This window comes from Fistularia commersonii, chromosome 14, assembly GCF_037954325.1.
Source record: "Fistularia commersonii isolate RoL2024-O1a breed Wild chromosome 14, RoL_Fcom_v1.0, whole genome shotgun sequence".
Classification (NCBI taxonomy): Eukaryota; Metazoa; Chordata; class Actinopteri; order Syngnathiformes; family Fistulariidae; genus Fistularia; species Fistularia commersonii.
The window spans coordinates 4,577,717-4,590,000 of NC_141297.1; the positions used below are offsets into that span (position 1 = coordinate 4,577,717).

General features: G+C 43.8%; 1 protein-coding gene across 1 annotated transcript in view; it reads left to right on the forward strand.

The window, feature by feature from the left end:
- Window positions 1-352: 352 nt before the first annotated feature.
- LOC147226992 (delta-type opioid receptor-like) overlaps window positions 353-12,284 on the forward strand; it is a 45,662-nt gene continuing 33,730 nt past the window's right edge. Inside the window, exons 1-2 of the mRNA XM_086159118.1 lie at window positions 353-695; window positions 5,392-5,617. Coding sequence (XP_086015244.1) covers window positions 5,409-5,617 — 209 coding nt within the window. The 5' untranslated portion in view covers window positions 353-695; window positions 5,392-5,408. The remainder of the gene's footprint in view (window positions 696-5,391; window positions 5,618-12,284) is intronic.

Below are 12,284 nucleotides of genomic sequence, written 5' to 3' on the forward strand. Positions count from 1 at the left end.
GAAAAAAAAAGATAAAAAAGAGTTCAGCAGGATTTTTTTTTCTTAATTCAGCAGAATCCAAAATGACCTGGGACTCGAACCTCCAACCTCCGACGACCGCTTGGTAAATTTCAAGGCAACGCTGGGTAACCGGAAACATCCCGTGACGTCACATAATTAGTAAGGGGCGGGGCCTCGACGAATTCGACAGGTGCGGATGCGTCCACGTGACCGGAACAGAACCGCAAGCGCACTCCAATACACAAACACAACACGCGTGGAAAAAGTCCACACGCATGCGCAGTGGAGGGGAGGGTAGCGGGGTGCAGAACCCTCATCGATCTGGGAGGAGGAGGAGGGACTGGAAGAAAGCGCATGGCTGCATCTTTATCCCGGCAGACCCCCTCCTTCCCTCCCGCTTTCCTCGATCCCTCTCTCTCTCTCTCTCCCCTCCGCCTCCCAGCTGATGCTCGCTGCAAAGCAAGGTGAATCCGTGTGTGTTGTGTTTTCCTCCGCCCTCGTTACCCCGGACGGACGGGAGGACAGACAAGGGGGCCGCCGGTGGACTGGACTCGAATTCCGGCACCACCGACGACTCCTCCGCGGCTGACGCGGGACCGGCGGTCCGCAAAAAGGATCCCGGCACCGGCACCGGCACCGACACCGAGCCCGGCCGGGGCGCGTCAGAGGCGGACGCACAACTTCCACCGGAGAAGGTGAGGCGTGCGTGTTAGCGTGCGTGCGTGTGCGTGCGTGTGTGTGTGTGTGTCCACGTCCTGCCCCCTCACGCACGGGAAGACGGTGCACGCCTCTCGCGTACACGGGACCGGTTTTTGAGTCGTGGTGCGTTCACGTGTATTGACGCCCCGCACCTGCACGCATGCATGGCGCGGCGCTGACCGTGCGTGTGTGCGCGCTCCCGTCGACGTGTGGCGCATTCCGGGATGCTCGCTCGGATGTGTTTGGGGATTCGGCTGGTGCCTTTCCTGTGTGTGTGTGTGTGTGTGTGTGTGTGTGTGTGTGTGCGTGCGCGCGCAAGCGTGGTACTGATCCAGTGCAGTAGATTCCTTTATTTCAGACATTAAAAAAAAAATAATAAAATAAATAATATCTACATGTTTGTGTTTCAAAGTTCACTTTCTGGAAAAAATGTTTTTTTTCATTATTAAAAATAAAATAAGATAAAAAACTTAATTGAACTCATTTGTGCTTCACATAAACTTCTTCCAACACAAGTCCCTGAACGTAGCACGGCGGGGGACTTTAAGACCAGAGAGGTTAACAGGATATCCAAAGGAAGACAAGAAAATAGAAAAAATATAAAATCTATAAATTTAAGGGTGTTAAAATTCTGTCTACAGAACGATTCATTCACTGACCACCTTTTTTGTTGTTACATGAGAGTGTCGGCTCAACGATGTATAAAGATTCTTTCATTGAAATTGAACAAATCAATTTTATGCTGTTTTACTTTACTGGCCGTTACGCATTCATTCAATGCAAAGGTCAAAGGTCACTAAGGTCAAAGTTTGACTGTTTCTGCTTTAAAAACGAGTCCACTTTTCTTTTCAGTATTATTTTATTATTATTATTTTCAATTTTTCTTTCATTTTCAGTTTGTTTTCTTTTTCTGATTACGTATTTCTAATCACTTTTTATTTGTCTGTTTCTTTCTTTTCTTTTCTTTTAGATCCAGCCGTTTATAGATTCCATGTAATTTGTCGAAAATATATTTAATTTATTTAGTTTTTTCAATTTTTAAGGTAAATCTTTAATTAATTATTTGTAAATTTCAGCTTGATTCCTCTCATATTTTGTAAGACTTTCCTTGAAATACTGTTTTTATTTTCACAAAGCCTCTCATCTTTTGTTACATTTTCACAAGAGTTAAAGCGTGCGATTAATGGAATAATTCATTCATCATATTAATATTTTGTTTTTTTCAAAAGTTGCCCAAGTTCTCCAGAATGTTTTAAATTGTTTTATTTGCCGGTAACTTTTTTTTCTCATGCCTCAAACGGCCATCAGAAGTTGCAATTAACTAAGTTATGCTAGCAGTTACCATAGACTGCTGCTCTTTGTGCTAAGCTAACAAGCGCACAGTGACAAATGAGCAAGTTTCCCTAAAAGTCAGCGTTTAGTGGTGTTTATATGCGACCCTGTGATTGACAGGTGAACTACTCTTGTTTAGCTCCGCCTCTTGCCCCTTGTTACCAGGGATTGGCTCCGCCCCCCCGCTACACAGTTAGCCTGACAAGTGATGTAGATGATGAAGTAAATGGATGAAGGTCATTGGTTGAACAGAGGAACAAAGAAAACAACGTCTGAAGCATCACATTGAATGGATTTCACAAAGGGCAAGAAGAAGAAGAGGAGAAGCCTCTCAGGGGCTGATTTAAAGATTAAAGCTTTTCTTTAATTAGAAAATAAAAACAACATGTTTGGTGTTTGTTTTTAAAAGTAAATCTATTCTATTTAGCATATAAATCAGCCATTTTCGAGCAGGAACTGAAGCAAATCTTCATAGTTTACTTCAGATGCTAATGATTGTCTGAGAGTTAGAGGAAGTAAAGTTGAAAACCTTGTTATTAGGTAAGAAGTAGAAATAAAAAAAAAATAGCCATAAAACCACCTAAAAATTCTAAATTACAGAAGATTTTTTTTCTTAAATAATTCTTATTAAATTATTTGTATAAAATGTTTTTTTCTCTTAATTAATTCAGCCAACGTTTAGCAAAATATATTGTCAAGTTTAGTGTCCCTCAGGAATCTTTTAATTTTCTTGTAACAGTAATTGGTTCTCAAAAAGTCATACATAAGTCTTTTTTTATGGTATTTGTGGGCCCCTGTAGAGGAAGTGTTATCCCAGAATGTTTTATTAATTGATTTTATTTATTCATTCATTCATCTGTGACACCGACACACAAAAAAAACAACCAAACAAACAAAAAAAATTAAAACAAAACACAGACATATCTATCATCACATTCAGGGCCACCATAGATTTTTTTTTTTTTCTTTTCATTGATGGTGATAAAATTATCCCTATAGATAGATTCCACATCCATAGCAGGATTTAAAAACCCAAGAAAGGAGAGAGACATTAATTTTGAAGGAAAATATGATTTCATTTCTAAAACATCTATTTATTTCTTGGAATTTTGAGTCCTCTTGAACGGCGGCCTGCAGTCTGAAGCTGCACAAAACTTCTGAAAATGACCAGAGGCTCGGCGTGCCTCCTCGGTTTACCTGAACGTCCGGCGCTGTTTGTGTAACTAAAATAAATAGTTCCGGCCTGATTTTTTTGTTTAGGCCGCCGTTTCCTTCCTCCACTCTTGCGTGAGTGTGTGTTCTGGTCCAAACACTCTTCTCTACCTTTAAACAGTTTGCTAAAAATAAGCCGTCGTGTCCTGGTCAGCCAACCATTCACTCCTAACAATAACAGCTAATGACACTGTAATTAATTAGCTATAACAGCATCTGGCTCTCACCCACTTCCTTTTTTTTAATTTTTTTTTATTTGTGGTGCATTTTATTTGCCGGCTTCAAGGCTGTTATTATTTGCTGAGAAAAATTGACCCTCTGTCCCTTGTTCTCTCAGGTGATCGCCGCTTTCAGAACAATGTGTAATTCAAAAGCCAATTCGCGTCTTTCTACATTTAATGGGCGCAGAGACGTCCGGGGGTGGCAATCGATTAGCCATCAATAAAAAATATCCTGGCAATTATGAATACAACACATTTAAACCTGCCTGTGATTCTTCTGCTATGCGATTTTAATCGTCTCCTACTGTAAGTGAGATCAGAAGGACCAAAAAGAAAAAAGAAAGGAAAAATCTTGATGAGAAAAATAGTCGTCCCCGTACGAGGACATGGCAAGGAATTAGCTAACATCAGTGACAAGACGCAAAACATCCTCGAAATAATAATAATAATAATAATAATAATAATAATAATTAATAGTAGTAACAACAAAAATAGTAACAACAATATTAATAATAATAATATAAAAATAAAAAATACAATTTGATTATCATCATCATCATATGTATTATTAATCATTTTAGTGCAGTGTTAGTTATAATAATATTCACAATAATAATTATGATAAAGATAATTGAGGTGCAGTGTTAATAATAATAATAACAACAACAATAATAATAATGACAATTTTTGTGCAGTGGTCAGAGCTTCTGCCTCACACTCACAAAAACATGCCTGAGAATGAGAGGGTGAATGCTTGTATGTTCCTATTTGTGGCCCTGTGAATCACAGCTGGGATAGACTCCAGACCGCGGCCCTGAGTGCAAGAGAAACCGAATAGATAAAAATGAAATTATTCATAATTTCCATCAAAGTTCTGTACTAGCAAAAAAAAAAAACCCATGAGTAAAATGGGGAAATGAAGCATCATCATCATCAACATTAATCTGAGATGAAGGGATAGAAAAGGAAAAACAAAAAAATGTACATTTAACAATAAATCACCCAAAATTGTATCAAAATAATGACCTTCAAACGACATCATATCGGGTCCTGTCACCGAGTCGCAGACCGGGTCGGCTCTTGGCCGCCCGCAGGCCTGCCTGCCGGGGCGGCAGCGGCGGCAGCGGCGGCAGCGGCAGCAGCAGCAGCAGCAGCACTAGCCCACCCACAGGGCTCTGCAGCCTTATATGGACACACACTTTAGCTTCGACGTGTAGTTGGGTGTTCATCATCAAAGCTCTGGCAGGCAGCACACACACGCACACACACTCACATACACACACACACACACACTCACACACACATTGCAGGCTGCAGCAGAGCCTCAACCTGGAAAACACAATCAGGCAGATGTATTAGTTATGATGCCTGCTGCAGTGGAAAGGCATGTGCGCACACACACACACACACACGCAAAAACCAAATGCAAACCCACGCGCACAGACACACACACACACACACACACGTGCGCTGTAGGCTGCTGGTGCAGCAGCAGGTTGCAGCAATGCCGTCCGGTTGTTTGTTCTCAGTTAATGGCACGAACAAAGGGACGGAGTCGGAGACGGAACCTGATTTAGCGCAGGGAGGAAGAGGGAGGGTCCACTCTTTCCACTTATTTACTGTTACATTCCAAATGCTAAAAACCTTAAACCTTTATTTGCACAAGCGGGAACAGAGAATTTCTGGCGATAATTGGAAAACCCAAGAAAGCAGCGTAGTAGTGGTAATTATCATGTAATTACTGTGTTGTACGGAAACATCAAATGGATTAATAGCAAGAAAAAACAAGATTGTCCATCTTACGTGAATTTCTATGAGGAAGAAGATGAAGAAGAGCCACGTTTCCCTCCGACTTCCTGTTCTCGCAGCTGTCGGCTAAACCCACGCTAACTTAAGGAACATGCTAACCTCCCGTTTGTGTTTTTAGATTCGTCCTCTTCCGACATGGACTTCCCCGACGACCTCCTGCTGGCCGAGCTGGGCCACTACCAGTTCTTCAACAGCTCGCTCTTCCAGAACAACTTCAGCGACCCGAACAACATGACCGACACGCTGCTGCCCACCGGCGTGAAGGTCACCATCGTGGTTGTCTACATGATCGTGTGCGTCGTCGGCCTGGTCGGCAACTTCCTGGTCATGTATGTCATCATAAGGTAAGCGCTGCAGCCTCCCGTCGGTTGTGCAGGGCTCTTTGTCGCCATGGCGATTCCAAATAGCTTGGAGGAAATATTGAAAATGCACTTTTGTTTTAACGCGGGAGGTTTTAGGGACGCGTTGGCGCCGCCGCTCTGCCGTCCCAATGGTCCATAATTGTAACAGGGCAGAAAAAAAACTGTCATATTGCGGTGAAATAAACTAAATAAATGGCACAACAATGCAGAACAGGCCATTTCCAAGATGTGAAACAGTATTTGTTTTTTTATCCTCCAGTTTCAGAATCTGTTCTTGGCTTGGGGAAAATTTCCAGTTTGCTTTCCTGTAGAAATATTATTTTTTGTTGATTTTTGCATAATGTCTTGATTTTTTTTTTTTTTTTTTTTTGTTCACAAATGAATTTCACAGCTAACTTTACTCTAAACAACTTTGATTTATTTATATTTTTTGAGGTTTTTTTATTTAGTTAGTTAGTTGTTTTCCCTGTTGCAGTCATTTCTCTCAGTCTCTTTTTTTCGATTTCTTCTGTCATGGATTCTCATGTAATGTCCTCATTATGTGTCATTTGCTTTCTCGTCGTATTTTGATATTTTCCCCTGGAGTCACGCGGATACTTCGCATCGCCTCTTGTTCTTCGGGCGTAAATTGCCTGGCATTTTGAAAGCAATGTTAATAGTTTTATTTATTCACGGAGTAATTCCTTGCTGTTAAAATAATTTTTTGGGGCGGTGGGGGGATTATACCGCTACGCCGTCGACTTCGCTTGGCCTCAGAATCACTTAAACAGCTACACACACCTGGAGCAGCAGTGAGTCAGACTCTCGACATCATCCCTGTACACCAACCACAGCGGGGTCAAAGGTCAGACTCTTAAGAGTGCGTGTGTGTGATGTTTGCTGTGCTGGAACACCGACAGGTTAGTTGCAAAGATGCCCGCAGAAAAAGAGTGAACACAAATGACACAAAAACAAAGTATGGTTTTGTGTGTGTGTGTGTGTGTGTGTGTGTGTGTGTCTGGCTGGCAGCTACCTGGTCATGCGTTGTCCATGTCACATTGCATGTGTGTGTGTTTGCACAGCATGTTTGCGTGCGGATGAACAATAATCCTGTGTCGCTACAATTGAAACAAGCGTAGGTGGATGTGTGTGTTTGTGCGACAGTGTGTGTGTACAGTAGTGGCTGGGCCCATTGGGCAGTGGCTGTCTGCCCATATATGTCATGTTCAGTGTGTGTGTGTGTGTGTGTGTGTGTGTGTGTGTGACGCACTGGATTAGAGCTCAGTGTTTGTCATCTCCGATCTACAAGGAGGCGACTGACACTCCAGATTCACATTTTCAGGCTGGAAATAAAAGCTGGGGTTTGATTGACAGGTGACAGTTTGTCTCCAGAGTTAATCTTTGTTTAATATTTAATATTATAACAATATAACAGGACTCATTTGATTTGACTTGTAGATTAACAACTAAAAATTCTCATTAAATCATATTCAATGTAATGCGACTTGATGTTTTTTTTTCCTTTTTTTTTTTAAAGCCCCTTTTATCATAATTGATTGAATAAATTCATTCATCTGTTTAAAGTGTTGTTGGAACTTCTTATTTAAAAAGGAGAAAAGACTAAGTGAGGCAAAGAAAAAAAAAGGAAAAAGAAAAAAACAAACCCCGCAGCAGATAATTGTGCTTGAATTTAATATTTGCTAATTTATAATTAAACTCGTCCCCTGACTTAATTCATTCGGGAAAAAGGAGGAAGTTAAAAGAAAAGGGCAGTGTGTTTTTTCTATTGGATTATAACAGTTATTACAGTCAATAACAAACAGCCTGAGTGGATCCGTCACCCGCAGAAGGAAAATAGAAACCTATTTCTGGGAAAACTTCCAGATATTGGGTTCGACCATGTTCTCCTGCCAGGGTTCCCTCCGGATCTAGTTTGGATGTCTCTATGTGAGGCCGGCGACTTGGTGATCGACAGGCGTCGGCTCAATGTGGAAAAGTGCAAAGAGCAACAAGAACCCCAAGTTGAAATTGTCCGATTCTTCGCCTCATAAAATCTTCTCCGCCCGACCTTTTGCTTCGCCTGCAGACCATTTTTAGCGCTGTTATGCCGGCAATCTAGCTCCGCACGCCGATGAGTGAGTCACACTGTGAATTCCCTTGGTGTTGTCAGACGCACACACACACACACACACACACACACAGTGAATCACTGCAGAAGTCAATTCACTGAGTGGTGTCAGCGGCTGCCCTCTGTAAAGACGGACGCCCAGACGGTTTGCCCTCATCAGGGGTGCGAGGAGATGGTGTGAAAGGTTGCCCCAAAGGTCCCTTGGTTCTCGGCGGAGGAAGTGGAGCTTCGGCGTCGTGTCCCGAGCTTTGGGTGGTGCCATGAAGGAGAGCGTTCGTACCGAGCTGATACCATCAGACGGCTGTTTAATCTCGTCCTCATTTGCGTAGGGTAAGGAATATGGTCGACGTCGGAGCGGGTGATACCGTAGAGACGTGCCGTCAGCCTTTTTTTTTTCTGTCTGCCGCTCCAGAACCTGAAAGTGTATCAGCTCGGGGTTCCACAGGGCTCCTGTCTGGAGCCTCTTCTTCTCTGTCATTTCCTTTGTATCACAATTGCATTGACACAAAGCTGTGGGAAAAGTCGGATGGATACGTATTTATTCAAAATACTAAGAAGGAGAGAGTCTTTATCCCCACGACATCTTGCTTGGCTCCCTGGACGGACTGTCTGATTTTGATGTTGAGAAGAATCCTGATAGTCCCTCGCCAAGGCGTCCCAGAAACGTCAACGTACTCCTGTTTGGACGAGATGTTCTTGTGCTGTTACGAGACGGGGAACTAAAAGTGGACCCTACGGGGGGCTTTCAGTTTGGCCCCGGTCCTTCTCGGAGCAGGAGGTACAAAGGGAAGGAGACGGAGGTCACACCGACTTTGACGTTCCTTGGAGTTTTCGTCCACGACGTTAAACCACCGTCTGTACATTGATAGCGGCGCCGGCACGCACGCTATTTATAGCCTCCGACAACACCGCGTTATTTTCCATCTGGGAGTCAACACCCCACCACCGCCACCATGTCCTACTTACAGACTCTTTCTTCATCGCGTTTCAAACGTGATGCACTTCTAGCGAAGATTGACCGATATAACGATCGTAACCTCCCAGGAAATAGACAAGTATCGTCAGGTACTGATGACGTTCTTGCGGTGTGGAGTCTCCATGTCCCCCCGCCTGGGGTTCCATCTTGGTTCTCCTGCCTGGTTCTCTCCAGGAGCACCAAGACGACTCAATCCACCCGAAATAGCACAACAAACAATAACGGTAAAGGAATTCTTGCAGGGAAACAAACCAAAATAAAACCCCGCATCCTGCATATAGGTGGGTTACTGCTACGCTATTCCGATTCAGTGCACGTACACGCACACGCCGGTGGCTTAAACGCCACAGGTGAGTTGTAAGCGACATTTTAAGGAGGTGAGAAGCATTAAAGAATAATTACGGCCTGGGCACCAGTCGGAGCGGCAGCCGCTTTAAACGCGTCCAATCATCCCTGAGCCCAGAAGTGCCTCGGCCCAGGCTCCCCCAGGGTGATGGATTGTGGGTAATTACCCGGGATGAACTCATATTTTATATGGAAGGAGTGAAGCAGGTTCGGGGACTCGGAAAAAAAAGGCTGCAGGATGGAAAAAAAAACAAACAAAAATACCGAGGGGAAAATGGAAAGCGTTATTGGTGCTCTGCGGCTTTGAGAAAATAGATCTCTGATTCACGTTCGCCGGTAATCCGAGACGGATTACGAGCGGTGATCTTTTAAGTTCCGCTCGCGCCATCACACACTCTGCTACTGTTTCCTGGAGTATTTGGCGTTCGGAGAAAACGGCCTGGATCGGGGAGCTTCACCAAGATGGTTATTAACAGCTTACAGACGATTGATAAGAAGACTTTGTTAGCTCGTCACGCTAATGTGATGCTAATTTTTTTTTTTAACTTAAATCTCGATTCATTTGTGGATCCACTCGCTATCCATGCGGATTATCCTGGAGGCAACCGTTGCTGTCATTTTACTGGGCAGGGTCCTCACCTGGACGGGTCAGCTGGCAATCACCTAGAAACAGACAATCGTTCCCACCTCCGAAAACCTGGAGGACGTGGGGAACCCGAGTCCTTCTCCTTCCTCGCGCCTTTTTGTTTCATTTTTCTTAACTGTCGACTCCCTCGGCGTGTTTTTGTAAGCAGTGACTTCTCGCTCGCAGCAACAACAACAACAACAACAAGAGCAACAACAGGAAGCCACCTGAGATTCTTCCAGGTGTCTATTCAGAAGCGACGGAGGAAGGGGAGGAAAAAATAATAATAAAGCGCCGCCCTGGAGGGATTTTTGTGAGGAAGGGAGAAGGAGGGGTGTGGGGTCGGATTCTTGTTTCCATAACAACCGACAGATCCAGGATGTACGATTTAGGACATCGTCTGCCCGTAGCGTCGGTTTCGAAACATCAAAATGCCGCCGTTCCCTTAAGTGGAAAAAAGCTGGTAGGTGGAAGGGGGGAGTTGTCAAACAAACAAAGTTAAGTGTGATTTTTTAAGGTGGAAATATAAAGAGAACTGGATACAGAAACAGGATGTTGCATGTGGGATCAAGTCAGTTAGAAATGCTATTAAGTTTTAGCGTTTAGCTTATCAGAGAGCGTGCAAAGTGTAGCCAGGTTTCCATGTCGGTAATGAGAATAAGAATAAGAACAACTTTACACGTGCGCGGTGAAGTTAGCGCTGCTTGAAGGGAAACGGCTCAATGTGTGAGGGACAAATAAAGAAGTAAAAAGTCAGTTAGATTTATAGTTCTCTAGGTCAGTGTTTCACAACCTTTTTTGAGCCACGGCACATATTTTACATTAGAAAAATCACACGGCACACCACCAAATAAATATGTCAAAAACATTTTTTAACCAATCAGAATGAAACCGTAGTCTCATTTTACTTAATGTGAAATCTAATATATCTAATATCTGTAGATTCGTCAAGTTGCAATGCAAATTTCCCCACTGATGTGTAACTTTTCCAGAACACTTTTTTCAATGTCTGAAGACATGTCATCAATATGTCTGAAAATGGTATTATTTGAGAGAACTCTGGCTATTTCTTTATCAACGCCAGAGCCGAGCATTTCTTCTCCAATGATTTTGCCGGCAGGTAGTATTAATGTTTTGCTTCGGTGTGCGGCTGTTTGGATTTAGAGACGAGTTCAGCAACTTTGTAGCAGCTTTCACTGCTTTCTCACTCGTCTTGGTAGTTTTCAAAAATGCTGCCTGTTTGTTTACGCAGATACAAGTATTTTTTAATTTTTAAAAATGTATCACCCAAAGCGTCACTAATCACTCTGACACACACATGCACAGGTTCATTCACTACCGGTTGCCATCTAATGTGCACGCTGCCCACATAGACATAGGAAGACACATTATTTGCGTTGGATAAATAATTTTCGGACCAATCAGGTGAAAGTGGGCGTTTTTCCACGGCACACCTGATGATCTCTCACGGCACACTAATGTGCCGCGGCACAGTGGTTAGGAAACTCTGCTCTAGGCAGTTAGCTCATGTTTGCATATTTTAGCCTTGCTGCTAATCGTTGATGGTTGGTTCTACGGGGGGGTCATGTGACTTTGGAGGGACTGATGTCAGAACCGGGAGTTTTGTTGATTTTTACCAACTCTGCACTCTGACCCCCCTCCCCTCACCTGTCACGATCACCTGTTTTGGTTGACACCCCCCTCATCTCCTCTGTTTCCAAGACGATAGACGGTCGATCGCAGCGACGGGTGGCTTGAAACCAATCCAGAGAGGTCACCCGTCCCCATTAATCCCCGGGTTCTGATTGGACAAGAAACCTAATGTGTTTTTCTCCCCAACCGAAGAAAACGTACCGTCTGGCCGTAAACACACCGCAGCCGCCGTTAGGAAAATAAAAACACGTGGAAACGAAGAGAAAACGGCCTGTTTTCCTGTCGGCTGTTTTTTTTCTGTAAACGCTCCGAGTCCAGCTGTTCAACCAGAAAGAGCCGTCAGAGCGAAGCGGGCAGGACAATTTGGACCCGATCCGACCAGCTGCCGCGAAACACGATCTGGCACCGGAGCTGAGGTTCTGGGAGCAGACGGCATAATTAGATTGTGAAAGGGGGCGGGGCTTGTGGGGGCCGGGGGGGGCCAGCGGTCCCCGCTATTCGAGTCCCAGGGGAGCGATATGCCGGTAAACAGGCTGGCGGGCCTGGAGCCGCTGGACTACTTGGACGGATTTATGTTTTCTGGAGAAAGGAAGAGGAGGAGACGGACCAGACACACACACACACACACACACACACACACACACACACACACACACACATACGGACTCTTATCCTTTCCCGTTCTTTGTATTTGTTCTCTCCGTTTCGGCGTCGGTTTGATGTGGAAACAAAGCGGGTCAAAGTCATCGAGATACAAAGGTGGAAAAACAAACAGAGCCACCTTGTTTTTTAATCATTCATTTTGGGGACGGGACAGCTTTGCTGATAGTCGTCGGTAATTTTCGAATTATTTCTTGTGACAATTAAATCGGAATGAATTATGAGTTATCTTCTGCTAACTAAAACCCTTTATTTATGGATTTTTTTTTTAATATTTCTAATT